The sequence below is a fragment of the Orbicella faveolata genome, unplaced genomic scaffold, assembly GCF_042242905.1.
Source record: "Orbicella faveolata isolate gen_17 unplaced genomic scaffold, um_ofav_v1 contig_48, whole genome shotgun sequence".
NCBI classification, from domain to species: Eukaryota; Metazoa; Cnidaria; class Anthozoa; order Scleractinia; family Merulinidae; genus Orbicella; species Orbicella faveolata.
This window is the reverse complement of record NW_028301578.1, coordinates 9,552,619-9,569,779: the sequence shown is the minus strand read 5'-3', so window position 1 is coordinate 9,569,779 and position 17,161 is coordinate 9,552,619. Positions and strand designations below refer to the sequence as shown.

The following is a 17,161-nucleotide window of genomic DNA, read 5'->3' as shown; positions in this document are numbered from 1 at the left end:
CGTGGGGCCGCGCACACTAGGAATGTGTTCAATACAGAAGAACCCTTTCTTTGTTCTTCTCACACGTTGATTTATTTGGTGCATACAATTCAGCCCAATACCCCTTTAAGTTTAATGCTTAGCTTTTTTTATTTGCATTACAATGTAATCCAACACGGATGCCATGCAAGTTGGATTATAAACAATTTATTGGCTGAGGTTTTTGTGATATCCGGAATAATCAAGGTGGAAGTAAGTGAAGCTGATAACACTAACCGAGCCCTTGATTATTTCGGATATCACAAAAACCGAATCTAATAATTGTTTTCTTATACATTGATTTAAAGAAAATAACGACAAACGCATTACCGCACCGAACACAGTTTATTTTCGACAAGCCATGTTCTTACTTCGCTGTCCTTGAACTTGACATTACTCTTGAAAATCACGCATGGGGCGCGCAACCTACAGATTATTCACTGATCTGCTAGCAGATTAGTGAATAATCTGTAGGTTGCGCTGTTTCCTAGAATTAACTGTAGGTTTTTTTTTTTTTTTAGCCAATGAGAAGACAGATGGTGACTACAATGTATAATGATTTTAACTATTAACAACATCCAATTAAAATTCTGAGGAGCTCCGCTTTTAGGCCTGGCTAAATCTATATATTAATAAACTACTTACCTACAACTTCTAAGCCATAATCACCAGCGGCCTTAGCTGTTATGAATGATTTGTGACTTCCTGAGTCAAATAAAACTCTCACCCTTCCCTGTACCCTCCCCTTAATTAAGGCTTGGGCAGTTTGGAGTGCAATTCTACTTTCCGTACCTACAAGCATGCTATTTGGATTACTCGTGATGGTGGGTTGAGCACTATATCCCCCTCGGGGTTGCTGCGATTTTGCGTCACACAAACACGTGTTGTGAAAACCCTTACAACTTTTACATTTTACAGTAATTTGGCAATCTCGGGCGCGATGTCCCCGGTCAATACAGTTAAAGCATCTACCAAACTTAAATAACAGTTTCTCACGTTCATCAATGTTCGTGACCTTCTTACATTCCTCCGGTAGATGGTTTCCAAGGCAGAACGCGCATCTTCGATGATCCCCTTTCTTTGCAAACAGCGCACTTGTGGTTGGAGGCCCCTTTCTTCCATCGCTGGACGCAACTCGGCGCGGCGCCAAACACTGGTCCTCTCTCAGTTCCACTTCGACCAGGAGTGCGTTCAACATGTCCCCCAATGACCACTCCAAATACTCCTTCCCTCTCGTGATAGTCAGCCGAATGGAGTCGGGGATCTTCTCCAGCAGCATCGGGACGACAGTTTCCGAGTAGTTTCGTTCTTCTACTTTTAACGCTGGTAGCGCTCTGTACTTAGTTTCTGCGAAATCGTAGAGGATACGCAGTCTGGGTGTGTCACTCTGATTGAATACGGGACGAGCATTCAACAGTTCGTTTACAAGCGCTCTTTGCACCGCGATCTTTTGACCATATCGTTTCTTTAGTAGTTCTACCGCTGCCTGGTAATTAGCGGACGTCAGCGCGAATCCTCCAATTGCCAATCTTGCTGGTTCTAGCAACAAATTTCTCCGGTATGAGAATTTGTCCACCTTCGAAAGCCCATCGTTCAAGTGAATGGAACTTTCAAACGAGTCCCAGAACTCCTGCCATTCTCCAAGTTTTCCATTAAACTTCCGCATCTCTAGCTTCGGAAGTTTCACTCGTACCGTCTTTTGTTGGCTACTTGGCGGACTGTAATGGATGAGATAATTCGGGCTAGGTGATGGACTCTCTTGTTGTTCTGGCGGCGCGAATGCCGGGGCGGGCGGGGCAGCGAGCTCGGCCAGACGTTCATCGATTTCAGCTAACCTTTGCGTTGCGTCTGCTTTCAATCGGCCGCTCCGTTCGATCTCATCCGCTATCTCCTCTTCTGTCACTTTTTCATCAGCTGCTAACTCGGCCAGAATCTGCTCATCTAACGGCAAAATCTTGTCAAGCTGTTTTTTCAGATTGGCTTTCCATTTCTGTAATTCAGACTTTCTGACAGTGGCAAATGCGTTCTCGAAACATTCGTCAACGTCTTTGAGGACTTTCTTAAGGAATCCACGATGGCCTGCTCTCACTTTCTTGTTGGACATTCTCTCAATCTACAATCCGGCTCGAAGGACCACGTTTTGCGGAATCTCCCACAGTGGCTGGTTCAACAAACACTTAGGACTGTATCTGTCGTTTTCTCCACTTTATTGCAGCTTCGTTCGTACATTCGTTCTGATCAATCTTATCGCTCTAATCGTTCTGACTTAAAATTACAATACTCACTAGATTTTATTATCACTAGCGTAAACGCATTGGCTACGTATATCTGGCCGCAAACCTAAGCTGGCTAAGGCTCACTATTGTTTTTCTGCGGTCTTTTCTAAGCTCTTAACGCGTAACGCTTGTGGTTGATACTAATTTCCTTAGCGTGGGCTACAATTATTCTTTGATAATTACCGAGTATAATCCGATTACACTGATCCTAAAACCACTAACAATTGATTGCTCTAAGCTGAGTGATATCTATTTAACCGCGCGGCTATGGGCCGAGCGCGGTTCATGGTTTACCCGTGGTTTTTTTGTTTTTGATTTGTAGGCGACCAGACCCAAGCTTTCACTCGGCTAAATTTTGAGTCACGCAATCTGTGATATGTACTCGCCAAAAGCTGTTGAAACATTAATAAATCTCATCTCCGATACTGACTTTGGCGGGAAAAAAATTAACCACCCAGCGTTCGTCAAAAATTATATTTTTTTTAGCAGAAATTTCGCTCGGAACATACTCATATTTATATTCGTTTGAATCATCGATGAAATGACCTTTTCTGGATATTTCTTCCTTCGGGGTCAACAAAAACCTCCGATTACAAAATCACGCCGAACCCACACGTTGCAAAAAAATCTCTTTAAAACCCTGATTTCGAAGCGATATATCGCTTAAGCGTTAATAGCTACCACACATTGGCAGGTGATAAATCTATTCCTTAACAATCCAGCTTTATCGTGTTAAAATTTCTGCCAAATCGAACAAAACCAGAATTAATTAGAATTTTTTTGTGACCTCACTCCCCAGACTTGACCTAACAAAGGAAGCCACGGTTGCCCATAGCAACCGAAAAACACAAACACAACAAAGCCGACGTTTCGGCCAAAAAACTCCAGAATTATCGCCTGAGAGCTTAAACTTGAATGGGAACATCTTTTTCGACCTTTTTTCAACTGATTTAGACGGAAGACTGGCCTCGCCGGGCCACAAAAAAGACCAAGAGAAAAAACAGAACAAGACAGCAGAACAAACGGATAATATTTCATCGCGTGGTTTTCGGCACGAAAACGAAAATACAGCGTACTTCTGGATAAATTCAGCCTTAGAAGCCAGCAACTGGTCCCAAATTACTTTCTGTATCCTTACAAATGTCCTGATTTCCATCTCCGAAAGATTTTGCCCCAATTTTGAGTAAATAAACATTTCGTCGACGGTGACCGCTATTACGGTGGCTTGCATATTAAATTAGCTAACTTGACAAAATTCTCCCGAGGGGGGGATATGACCAAAAGAGCTGAAAAATGGCCTGTAATTGGCTAATGATGAGATCGTCCCACTGTCCACATTTGGTGAGAATCGAAAGTAACGCCAATTTTCTGTCACGTTTTCAATCTGTGGTCACTGGAGTGACCAAAATCGATACATCGGTCGGGAGAGAGTTTTATTATTAAATTATATGACTTGTGTGACTACTTTGCTAGCCCTTTACTCGTGGAAAACACCAATTAAATTTAATCATGACTTTTAAGAAAGAAAGCTGTTGTTAATAGTGTTATTATCGTGTCATTTATATCGTTCATGCCCATACATATCCCGAAGAAAGTTCTACAAAGATTAAGACCATTACGTAGATAGATGGATAGATAGATAGATAGATAGACAAACTTTATTTAAACAGGATAATAATTAAAGCTAAAAGCTTGTGGGGTCGTGTATTTAAATTTAACTTTGCTAAAAATTTAAAATTACGATTAAAATGTGTAGATTACAATTCCTAGATTTACAATAAAATTAATTATTTACCTAATTGCTAACTAGAACTAGAACTATTAATTAATTGCTAACTAGAACGTCATCGGAGATTTGTCAATGGCTACCACTTATGGTGCAATAATACAGTTTGTGTTGATCAAGTGATGTGATGTCTACAGTAAGAAAAGAATCATCAATGACTGCTTTGGAATGTGCACTGCGTTCCGACAGTACTGCTAAGCAAACAGTTAAATTTTAAAAGCGCGGTTATAAGATCTAACAGATCTTCTTGTTTATTATTTTTTTTGGCGGTGACGAGACCCAAACTTCCTCTCGGCCAAATTTTGAGTCACGCAACGTGTGATGTTTATTCGCTAAAAGCTGTAAAAACATTAACACACGGACAATTTTACGGATATTGTTTTCTTTGTTGTGGGTAAAATATATCTTCTTTTGGTTTCATCGAAGCGCTGGATTCAAACGGAATAATCAATACGCTAAAAATAGGTATTACGTCAGCCATGGAATGCGTTGAAGTTGCAGCTTTCACTTTCGATAGGTGACAAATAAGATCGTGTTTACTTTGCAAGTTTATTTCGCCAGAAGCGAAGGTCATTAATTTATTTGCAATTTTGCGAGTATTTCTTGTGGTTTTACGCAAATGATGGAAATTCTCAACCCCGTTCCCAGGGTCTCTCATCTTACCGTCCCCTGGAGCGAGCGAAGAGAGACCCTGGTTGGGTCTGGTCACGTGCCACTTTGACGATTGAGAACATCAGGAAGGGGTCCTGTGTAATCAGCAGTTTGTCGCGTTGAGCTTTGTCGCGGGCTGCGACCGCCACATTACCCGCGGCGTTTATCAATACTTAGCTTTCAGGTTGAAATTTCGAATAATATCTGTTCCAAGGTTTACGTAAAGGTTAAACAAGTCTGTCTCGAGGCAATTTAGTGGTCGTGATTTTCAGTGTTGCCGTCTTACCCACTGGATTTATGGAAAGTCAGTCATATTTCAACTGTGGACGTCGAGCAGCGCAATTTCATCCCATAGTAATTGTTGTTTCTCCTTTGAATGCACTCGATCAAATTGATGCAAAAAACATAAGAACGTCTCTAGGAAAACGTATAGCTTTCCCAAAGTAAAGCTACGGCAGTCTCTGAAGAAAAGCTGGACGAAGATAAATATGATATTCGTGCAACGCATTGTCCTTGCAAACAGTTCTAATCAAATAGTCAGCCCCGGCGTCACCTGCGGCGTCACAATATAGAATGCAAGAAAGCAATATGTTCACGGAATATTTTAATCTTTCCCCCTGGAGAGCCAATACTTAGAGCCTTAAAACATATCTTGCAATGGAAACGAACCTAAACAAAGTATAAGCACGGCATGGCAAATTACAGAGGTGTCAAACTCTGAGAAGCGACGTGCAGTTAACAGCGGAAACCATGCAGACCTACGACCTCTAAAAATATACTATAACATAATAAAAGCGACTCCGCTCTACTTATAATTTTCATTTCTGATCTAATAACACGGCATAAAAAGTGCCCCTCAGAAACACGCTTAAAGCAAAGAAAGGTCGAGAGATCGAAAATTACATGAAAATGTGCACAATTCTCTCGAACCGTTGGCGTCACGTACATTAATTTATTAACGAAACAATAAAAATTTTATTTTTCATTTTCTAGCCTCCTTTTGGTCGAAGATAAATCCATTTTATCAGCAACGACGGTGAAATGCATACCGCGACGAGTTCGTTATATCCTTCGCGCTCTGCAAAGTTCGGGTCACCGACGGCGCGGTGAAACTTCAATAAATCTTTTCACCCTCTCGCTCCTTTCGAAGTGACTTTGGCTTTCAGTGATCAATTAAAAGGCCCTGAATTCTCTAAAATTATTTAATCGCCGGTAACAAGACCTACACTTCATTCTGAGGTGAAGATGAGTCCAACATCTTCCATACACAGCTTCGGCCGCGGTGTGCAATTCTCCATTCACCTTCTTGAGGAGATTTTTACAATATGTAACGTCCTTCACTGAACCATACAACCTTCAGCGACTTGGATTTCCGCTATCAGATGATGGATAAGTTTTCCTTGGCGTTTGCAGAATATTAGCGCCGGACATTACCGCAGAACATCATATCGTTCTTGGTTTACTTTGCTGACAACACACCCCGCACCCCCGTGGGCTAAGTATAGACAAAATTCCTACTAGGCCGCCCATCCCCTCAATAATTTAATTGTCATCTCCCAGATTCTGGGAGACACGTGACCAGACCCAACCAGGGTCTCTCTTCGCTCGCTCCAGGGGGCGGTAAGATGAGAGACCCTGGGAACGAAGTTGGGAAATTCTTTGGCTGTTTTATCACAGCGAGGTCATAAATCGGAAGGAAAATTAAATATTTGCAAGCCAAGCAAAGAACTTTCCAGAACACGCTAAAGATAGCCGTGGACAACGCAATTCTTGAATTATGTGACTCGTGTGACTTCTTTGCTAGCCCTTTACTCAAGGGAAAAAAACAATTAAATTTAATCGTGAGTTTTAAGAAAGAAAGCTGTTGTTAATTTAAATCATCTCAGGTCCTGGCTTTCGCGGGAAAAATTTAAAACCCAGCGCTCGTCAAAAATTATATTTTTTCACCAGAAATTTAGCTCGGAACATATACATATTTATATTCGTTTGAATCGTCGATGAAATGACTTTCCGGATATTTTTTCCTTCGAGGTCAACAAAAACCTCCGATTACAAAATCACGCCGAACCCACACGTTGCAAAAAAATCTTTTGAAAACCCACACTTCGAAGCGATATATAACTTTAGTGTTAATAGCTACCACAAATCGGTACAAGGTAAATCTATTTCTTAACAATCCAGCTTTATCGTGTTAAAATTTCAGCGACATCGAACAAAACCAGAATTAATTAGAATTTTTTTTTGTGACCTCACTTCCCAGACTTGACTTAACAAAGGAAGCAACGGTCGCCCATAGCAACCGAAAAACACGAACATAACAAAGCCGACGTTTCGGCCAAAAAAACTCCAGAATTATCGCCTGAGAGCTTAAACTTGAATGGGAACATCTTTTTCGACCTTTTTTCAACTGATTTAGACGAAAGACTGGCCTCGGCCGGCTGCAAAAAAGACCAAGAGAAAAAACGGAACAGGAGAGTATAACAAGCCGATAATATTTCACCGCGTGGCTTTCGGCACGAAAACGAAAATACAGCTTACTTCTGGATAAATTCAGCCTTAGAAGCCAGCAACTGGTTCCAAATTACTTTCTGTATTCTTACAAATGTCCTGACTTCCATCTCCGAAAGATTTTGCCCCAATTTTGAGCAACTAACCATTTCGCCGACGGCGACCGCCATTACGGTGGCTTGCATACTAAATTAGCTAACTTGACAAAATTCTCCCGAGGGGGGGATATGACGTAAAGAGCTGAAAAAATGGCCTGTTATTGGCTAATGATGAGATCATCCCACTGTCCAAATTTGGTGAGAATCGAAAGCAACGCCAATTTTCTGTCACGTTTTCAATCTACGGTCGGGATAGAGTTTAGTGTTCCTATCTTTATGCCCATAGATATCCCCAAGAAAGTTCCAAATTGAGATCATTACGTCATGGGAGACAACGGCTACGACTGATGGTGCAATAATAGAGTTTGTGTTGATCAAGTGATGTGATGTCCATAGTAAGAAAAGAATCATCAATGACTGCTTTGGAATGTGCACTGCGTTCCGACGGTAGTGCTGAGCAAACAGTTAAATTTTAAAAGCGCGGTTATAAGATCTAACAGATCTTCTTGTTAATATTCGTCACAGGATGTGGCTATAACACCCAACGCAAATTTCTGCTCTTGAAGCAATATAATTACTGAAAACGTGCTTGAACTTAAACAATCAAATCTTCTAAATATTATACTAAAAGCTTGTTATGTAACAGTATTTATAAGAATAATGTAAATACAGACATACAACTACGTATGTATAATAAGGGAGAGTCCCGTCCTAAAAAATATTGGATGCTTCATTGGAAATTAATTGCCCGTCGGAAATAAGTCACATATTTTTTTAATCACATTTTACTGAAGCTGGGTTTGCTGCAAAGTCGGAATAGTTTGCTTTTCAGTCTTCTTGAAATCTGCCACTCCGTTTTGGGTAAATACATTGCTGTTTCAAGTAGGTAAGGCCAGTTGCATTTTCCTGTTGGAAGGAAAGTTAGCTCTTTCGCTTAAGATTTGGCATTTATGCGAACCCCGTATTAGTTAATGACTTGTATTAAGTGGTGGAAACGTAAGATCGATTGTCTGCAAAGTATACTAGTCGCGTCGGGTCGGTTTCGTGAGCTTTGAAATCTTTGTATCGATTTTATTTTGAAAGGCTGTGAAATGTTGCTAACTGAATTGTTTGTGTTAATACTGTTGATAAGTCTTATTGTGTAATCAGGTGCCAATTGCGACTACCATGATTGACATCTTGTGGATTTGCGCGCTGTCTGTAGTGCTTATACTGATTCAGAGGCAATCTATGAACGTTTATGCAGGTAAGTTGACAAAATGGGTAGAAGGCCACCGATTTTGGCTGTCGTTGCGTGTTTTCTAGTGAAACATTCGTCTGCCCAATATAACAAAGCCATCAGGACATAATTAATTCAATTACAAGTCTCCTGCTAACAATGCACATTTTTCTCTGTGATTAAGCAAAGCGCGCAGTACAATTGAAGAAACACAGCAGGCCAGTTAAGGGCCCATTAACCGATCTTTTCGAACCGTTGCTAAGGAAAATTTATACTCATATAACCTCATCATTTTTAGTTAGTTTAGAGTCATTTCATGTGTTTTAACTTTTTCATGATTAGTAACACTAGTGATGACGTCATCAGGCCATGCCCATGGTCATGTGACCAATACTGAAAAAACGCAAAGGCTCCCAGGCAAATTACTTTATCAGGATTTTTTTCATTGATTCAATATTTTAATTTAAATCCTCATTACGCTATGCATAGATTTTGTTTCATTTCTAAAAGGCCAGATTTTGAGAGAATTCGTAATTTCTGAAAAAAGCATGATTTTGAAAAAGGAATGCATAGCTATCTTTCCAACGTTGGCTTTGATCGAAATCCGTCGAAAAAGGCTGGATTTAATGAAAAACCGCCTTTCCTTTAGCATTTAAAGAAACCGAAAGTGCGCCCGATATATATTGGAAGTAACCCTATCAGCGCGTGCGCAATTTACACTTCCAGTGCACTTCAGTAAGGTCAAACAAAGCCACACGGAGTTAGTTTTTCTCTTTCTATTGCTCTTGTTTTTCTGTCTTTTTCTTATTTTGTCTCTGCTTGTACTTGTTTTACTTTGCATTTTGTGAAACACAAAGAAAAACATGTAAAATGAAAGCGGATTTGGAAGTTATCGAGTTGTTTTAATTTTCCGCGCTCAGGCTGACGTAAGTAGAACGCCCGCGAGCGCGCGCGTAAATCGGTTAATAGGCCTTTAAAACCGGTAATACTGGTGTAAACAGGAAGTGTTGTGCTTTGTTTTTATTTGCGACAGAAGTATGAATAAACATTTGCTCTGACGGCATTGGGCAGGTATGCGTTCAAAATCGGGTGACTTAATTTTTCTCAAGGGTTTCTGACACAACCGAGAGCAAATTAGATGGCGCGTGCTCTTATATTTCAATGGAGTATGGAAAATTTCTCGGGGTTTCTATGGTATTGCATTACGTCAACCGGTGATTGCTTTAAAGTCCCACTATTCGCACCAGTCCGTTGCAGAACGAGTATAAGATCCCACTCTCTAATGTATTCATATCACTTTCACGTAACTAGCGTTCTCTACCTCAGATCCTTAGTACTGGCTACTTCCTTTCACGCTCAACCCTCGTGTCCTTTAAACCGCGTTCTCTTCTTTTTCTTTCGGTTTTTGTTTTCCTCCCTCACCCAATCCTCATTTTCATTTTTGCATTTACGTCTCTGTGAACGCGGTCGCCACTTTTCTCCAAATCGTATTCGAGCATGGAAGGGACTGCTGTAAATAGTTAGCTATCAGTCATTAGTAGAATTCCACTTGAACACTAATGCAAATGCTGCAACCTGATTGTTTGCGTGATCGTACAATATGAGCCATTGGTGCAGTGGCTGGTCGTCTACGAAATGGCAACTTGTTCTTCTTCTTTTTTTTTTAATTTTTTTTTTATTTTTCAAAGTTTTCAAGGAACAAGTCATTTTGGTGCAAATGGATAATTAAATTCCTGAGAAGACTAAATGAAGGACATTAACAGTTTCTTGACTTTAAAAACTTAAAATAACTTTATAAAAAATTGATGCGCGCGCATACAATTTCAATTTCAAACGAGAATTCAATTTGAGCGATCTTTCTATTGCGCAAAGTTTAATAATACGTCGAGCCTGAAGTAATTGGAAACCGTTATTTGAAGTCGATTTCAGTTAGAATTATACTAAAACAATTAGATTATTCGCTCTCTTATTTCGGTCTCATTAGCTATTAACTCATAGAAATCTCGAGTTCATACTGTTATTATTAATTATATTGATCACCACTAAGTTTTCCTTTGTTGTTATGGCCAAATGGTACGATCTCGCGCTGGCACTATCAGGCGATAGATTGCCCATTGGCGACAACAGACGATACAGCGCCTGCGCAGCGAAGTGGCTCATGAGACGCAGCCTCCTCTTAGACTTTAACGTTAAAATAAAAAAAAATAATAATAATGATAATCCTCTAATATGGATTTCAGTTTAAAGATATCACGTACAAATTTTTTTTTTTTTTTGTAATTTTTATTTTTTTTCAACATTTTGGGTTATAATACATACAATACAACACAAGACATAACACTAGTTACAATACTTACAATACGTCATAACTACAATAGATTACATACAACAAATTATAATTACTAATCGTAGCCTAATTATACCTAAAGAATATACAATGCGTTGTTTACAATAGTGCAGCTACCCAAATACAGAAAAAAAAAAAAAAAAAAAAAAAAAAGAAAGTAAGTTAGTGACATGCTGAGAAGGAGAAATTACAAATTAAGCTCAACTATTATTAAGAGATGGCATTAGTTTTTCCCACTTTTTGTAATGTTTATAAAGTTGGTTATTTTTGGTAGCTATTTTTTTTTTCAATGTAATAAACGGTTTTTGTCTTTGCTAAAAATATTGTTAATGTTGGTTTAATTTTATTTAATTTACATTTATAAATAAAAAACTTTCCTAACAGTATCAAGTGATTCAGGATAATAAAGTCTTCGTTGTTGTTGAACACTCCAAACAATATATTTTCAAATGTCAAAGTGTCCAAAGATACATTCTGGTTTGAAAGCCAAGAGGAAAAAGCCCGCCAGAAGTCTTTTGTTGTATCACAATAAAAGAGCAAATGTTCGAGGGACTCGACCTCTTTCAAACAAAAGGTGCACATTGGTGATTCAATCATTTTAAAACGGAGTAACCTCTCATTTGTGAAAATTATATCGTTTAATAATTTATATTGGAACTCTCTAATTTTTGTTTCAAGTGTGACAGTGAATGGTAAAGAATAAATTTTTTTCCAGTCTTCTATAACCTCTGGATATTTGTCCTTCAACTTCCTTTTGGCGGTTGGAGGAGTTTGTTTCTTTGTTTTAAATCCTTTATACAAAAGTTTTGAAGAGGCTTTTAACAGATCCGATTTGGTTTCGTCGATATAAATATACACTGTATCCAAATGCTGTTGAGGATATAGTTGCTGATGTTGAATATGTGATTCTTTGATAATTAATCTCCATTCTTTTGGTATGGCATCTACAATTCCTATTAATTTGAAGTACTGGATTGGAGATAGATTCGCTTCCAACACTTTAGGGCTTTCAAGAAATTTACCCGTATCGGATAACAAGTCACCAATTTTAACAATTCCTTTAGTAAACAAATGTTTTTCAAAAAGAGATTTTCCGTGTATCACAATATTCCTATTATTCCAAATAATTTGGTCTACAACATCCTCATAGGTGGCTACCTTGGATTTCTTTAAATTACGAAATGCCTCTAGACACTCTTTGTAGAATATTGGAAGATGAACCGGTAGTTTACTAGTTTCAAAATCACAGAACAGGATGAGTTTTCCACCTATATTTCCAAAAAAGAAATCATCTAAAATAGTTTTCCAAGTGCTGTTGCTCTCTCCTAGATACTTTTTTAAGATCATCACTCTTTGAGCCGATATCATGGATTCAATATCAAGCATTTTTAGTCCTCCATTTTCAATATCATTGATAAGCGCGGTCCGTTTAATTTTATCGTTACCTTTCCAAATGAAACCGAAAATCAGTCTGTTTATCTCCTTGACAAGATCGTTTGATATTGAGATTGCAGTCGCTTTACTCAAAAATTTTGGAATAATGAAGGTCTTAACTATTTGAATCTTACCAATCAGGGTAAGACCCCTCCACTTCCACATACTCAGCGTTTTTTTAATAGATTTGAATATTGAGTCGAAGTTTGCTTTGTCTCGTGATGGTTTGTGATAGTCAAAAACGGTACCTAATATCTTGATTGATTTTCGCACTTTGTGAGTAAAGTCATTTTGTACTAGTTTATGTGGGCCGATACCAAAAACTTCTGTTTTATCGTCGTTAATTCGGAGACCAGAATGCAATGAAAAAACCTTTAAAGTTGTACAAAGTCGCGAATATGCATTTATGTCTTTTAGAAAACAAGTCATGTCATCTGCAAAAAGCGTGAGTTTGATCTCCACGTTTTTGACCATTATTCCTTGTATGGTTTTATCCTGCCTGATTTGACATGCGAGAACTTCCAAAGCTAAGATGAATAATAAAGGTGATAGAGGGTCACCTTGTCGTACACCACGATGGATACAGAAAAGATCTGTAGTAAAGCCGTTATTTAAGATACAGCTGGATATGTTTGTATAAAATGTTTTTACCCATTGTAAAAAATACGGTCCAAAATTGAATTTTTCCAATACTTTAAATAGATATGTATGGTCCAGAGAATCAAATGCCTTTTCAAAGTCAATTGCCATTAGAATACCTGTTGTATTTGTGAGTTTTGCCAATTCAAGTAAATCATCGATTGTTCTAACTGCATCAAATGTAGACCTTCCTTTGATAAAACCATTTTGATTATGGTGAATAAGTTCTGGCAGGATTGGCTCCAGCCTTCTAGCAAACGCTTTGGATGCAATTTTAACATCTACGTTGATCAGTGAGATAGGTCGCCAGTTCTTTATAAATCGTCTATCTTTATCTTTTTTCTCCAATAGGGTAATCATTGCCTGCTTTTGCGAAGTTGATAGTTGCCCGTGTTGGTGAGAGAAGTTTAGAGACTTTTCGAGATACTTTGCAACCACGTGCCAGAACGCCAAGTAAAATTCCACAGTTAAACCGTCACTTCCAGGTGTTTTGTTTTTCGGAAATGTCTTCAATGCTTCGTACAGTTCGGATCTAGTAAGTTGGTTATCTAAAGTCATTTTCTCTTCATCAGACAATTTTTTAGTGTCCACTTCATTAAGGAAACGATCAATTGAATTCTCACCTAAATTATACGAGTCTCTATCATAGAGTTTTTCATAGAAATCATGAATCTCTTTCATTATTTCTTTTGGGTCTGTTATATATGAATCATTATCCACGGATAATTTCCGTATACATGTCTTTTTCTTTTTAGCACTTTCTAAATTTAAAAAATACTTGCTATTCTTTTCGCCCTCTTCATACCAACTCACCCGAGATCTTATGATTGCCCCTTGTGTTATATAATCATAATGGCGTTCGTATTCTGATTTGAGAACTTCTAAATCGCAGAGATTTTCAGCACTTGGGTGTTCGTCACATTTTCGCTGACACTCTTTTAGTCTAATTTCCAAATTTACCAGCTCTGACCTTCTCTCTTTTGCTTTCTTCTTACTATAACCAATCGTTTCATAGCGTATTTTATATTTTAAATAATCCCAGGTAACCCGCGGGTCTTCGATTTCTCTACTTTCGTCTACCCATTCACCGATTTTGTTTCTAATTAGGTCTACATATTCTTTATCTTCTGACAAACTTGCATTGAGTTTCCAAAAAGACGGTCCATAGGTTGAGTTCTCTATACCATTAATGTACAACGTAATGGCGGAATGGTCAGATCTAATAGCAGGGATAATATCGACCTTATCAACCTCTTCCTGTATATTATTTGATATCAACCAATAATCTAACCGCCGTTGAATCATTGGAGTTTTCTGTCTCCAGGAGAAACGTTTTAATTTTGGGTTTCTGATTCTCCAGATGTCTATTAGGTCAAGAGAAAAACATAGATTTTCTATCTTTTTGGACGATTCTTTCAATTTTGGAGATCCTCCCGATCCATCCAAATCTGGGTCGCGGATAACATTAAAGTCACCACCTATTATTATTTTGCAATCAGTGTCAATTTCCAATTTGTCGAATTCGTTCTGTATTTCGTCGTAAAAGATGCATTGTTCGTTGGTCTTATTTGGCGCATAGATATTCAAAAATAAAAAAGATTGACCTTGAACAAAACCTTTTAGAATGATATACCGACCTAGATTATCTTGTTTACATACCTCAAATTTACAGTCAAGCCCTTCTTTGACTAGTGTTAAGACACCTCTGCTGTGTTCAGAACCATGACAAAAAAACAAGTCTCCTCTCCACTGGGATTTCCAGGTGTTTTCCACCTCGGATGTGCTGTAGGTCTCTTGTAGAAAAATTATATCAGCTTTATCCTTCATACACCAATGAAAAAGTGCTTTTCGTTTATCAAAAGATCTTATCCCCCGAACATTTAAGGATAGGATACCAAAATTTAAATTAAGTTTTGTAACTTTTTAAGGACATATTTAAGTGAAAAGGCGAGCAGTTGGAGAGAATGAGATAGTAATCTTTAGTAGATGAGCTAATGAAAAAATTTGCATGTCTCTTGAACAAGAAAAAGGTAAAACTAATTAATATTGAAAAGGAAAAAGAAACAAAAGAAAAACATTTATAACACCTACAACTACAATTGAACATGTATGTAAAACAGTAGCCAGCGATAAAAGCTGTTAATTGCGCTACTAATGGAATAGGTCTTGCACGCATTGCGCTAACTAGATGACACGCATGCAGCTCCATTTTTAAGAACAAGTGTGAATGAGGCTTACATGTTATGAATACCTAGATAGAGAGTTTATGTTCCAAAGAAATTAGAAGATTCGTATACCCTCAATAAAAAGTTTGTCCGGCTCTGATCTTTTGAAGAACGCCGATTTTCCGTCTTCTTTTGCTTTTTTGAACTTAGGCATTAATTCCTTTCTGCGGTCCACAATTTCTTTCGGAAGGTCTGGCGATATTCCGAAACCAGTTCCTTTCAGCTTTCTTGCACTTGACATGACTCGCTCTCTGTCGGAGTATCGCAAAAAACGTGCAATTATTGGTCTTGGTTTTTCTTGCGATGGGTCGCGCTTGCCAATGCGGTGCACTCGTTGATACTCAAAAGAATCCGCCTCGCTGATGTTAAGTTCCTTCTGTATAAAGCCAATTAACACCTCTTTGACATTTTCTTCTGAGAGGTGGAAAGATTCAGCAATGCCGTAGAAGCGAAGGTTTTCCCGTCTTTGATACACCTCCATATACAACTTCTCGTTTCTTAAGGCCTCGATCTTTCCCTTGAATTTGTTTTCGGTGTTTACTGTATTTTCTTGGATAGTTTGTTCCAGAAGCTTTACTTTCTTCTTTAAATTTTCTATCTCTGTATTTGCGAACGACATTCCTTCATCTAACACCTTCAGTTTTGTTGTGGCGTCCCTGCTGAAGCTTTCAAACTGCTCAGCTTTATCCTGTAACTTGTTAACCTTTCCATCGACCACTTTCACAAAACCCTCAAGGATGTCCAATTTCTTTTCCATGTTGTCTAACTTCTGCAGAACAAGGTCTAGCTTCGGCATTACAGAATTAGCCAACTCCACGGCAGCGGCGGTTTCGTCTTCTTCGCTCGATTGCACCGTGTCAGACATGTGCAACTTGACTTTGGCTTTCTTCTCCAACGGTGAAAGGGATTCTTCTTCCGACGAGTTGGATACACTTCTCCAAGTTGGCCCAGTTCTCTCTACATGAGTTTTTCGTCTGAACTTTTCTCCTTTTTCTGCCATGTAGAGGCCTCCATATACGAATTTTGAGCGGAGCTAGCAAAAACACGTCTATACTCTACCCATGCTCGGCCCAATCCCCCTCACGTACAAATAGCTTTTGAGCTGAAATCTCCCGTAAATTATGGAACAGCAAAAGAGCAAGTGGCCACAGAGGTTTCGAGATTGTCGAGAAAAGTGTGCTTTTAATTTCTCGTTTTCTACGTCTTTGCAAGTCAACAGTTGACATAAAAGGTTGTTTGTAGACTGGTAAATTTAATTTCACCCCAGATGGGTTTACCCTTATGCAAAAAAGAACGCGTTCAGTTCCTATTACGGTAAGAAATTTCGATTTTTTTACAAAAATCGTATCTTTGTCAGATTTTTTAGACACTTGAAAATAGCGTAACACTTTACTTGGCATAACATTTTTCGTCTTTTCTAAGCGTCAGATCCTTGTGTTGAAATGCTTTGTTCTCATGTTCGATAATGCTTTTTTTTTTAACTTCTTCCACAGAAACATTCATTCTGTAACTTCTCTCTTTTTTTTTTTTTTTTTTTTTTTTTTTTTTTTCCGGCCTTAGGTGGCTTGGCTTGATATTAGTGCACATTTAACGCGAAGACGCTCCTCAATTCTTGTGGCGTTCTCTTTTACAGCAAAACCACATCCAGGGATATTTTCATTCAAAAGTTGCGTCAATGTGTTGAACTCGGATGTATTTGTTTTGATCATTTCCCAGCACAGCAGCGCTGAAAATGGTATGTCAATGCAGCATAACGATTCCGTACTCTTTCGTTTTTCTTCTTATACATATTTTAACTGGTTATATCTCCACGGCTGGACAGATAGTCCACGAATGTCCTCCGTGACATAGTCCGGGAAAAAAAAACCCAAAATCTGTTCAACCGACAGAAGTGTTTGAAAATGTCACAAAACATTTCCTATGAATGAAATAGTAATACAAGCTGCCAAATTTTACGCCC

General features: G+C 38.5%; 2 protein-coding genes and 1 pseudogene across 3 annotated transcripts in view; 1 reads left to right on the top strand and 2 right to left on the bottom strand.

Annotated features, from left to right (window-relative positions):
* Positions 1-17,161, bottom strand: part of LOC149096434 (adenosine receptor A3-like) — a 319,741-nt pseudogene that overhangs the window by 6,902 nt on the left and 295,678 nt on the right. The gene's annotated exons all lie outside the window — the stretch shown is intronic.
* The window catches only part of LOC110040726 (uncharacterized), an 84,804-nt gene continuing 75,711 nt past the window's right edge, over positions 8,069-17,161 (top strand). The window contains exons 1-2 of the mRNA XM_089280665.1: positions 8,069-8,198; positions 8,487-8,583. Coding sequence (XP_089136791.1) covers positions 8,505-8,583 — 79 coding nt within the window. The 5' untranslated portion in view covers positions 8,069-8,198; positions 8,487-8,504. The remainder of the gene's footprint in view (positions 8,199-8,486; positions 8,584-17,161) is intronic.
* Positions 14,387-16,284, bottom strand: LOC149096453 (uncharacterized). The gene has a single exon (XM_089280717.1). It carries the CDS (start codon positions 16,199-16,201, stop codon positions 15,257-15,259), a length of 945 nt encoding a protein of 314 aa, XP_089136843.1. The 5' UTR covers positions 16,202-16,284; the 3' UTR covers positions 14,387-15,256.

Excerpts from the sequence above, each read along its gene's own strand:
- LOC149096453 (XM_089280717.1), bottom strand. The coding sequence starts at position 16,201 with ATGGCAGAAAAAGGAGAAAAGTTCAGACGAAAAACTCATGTAGAGAGA.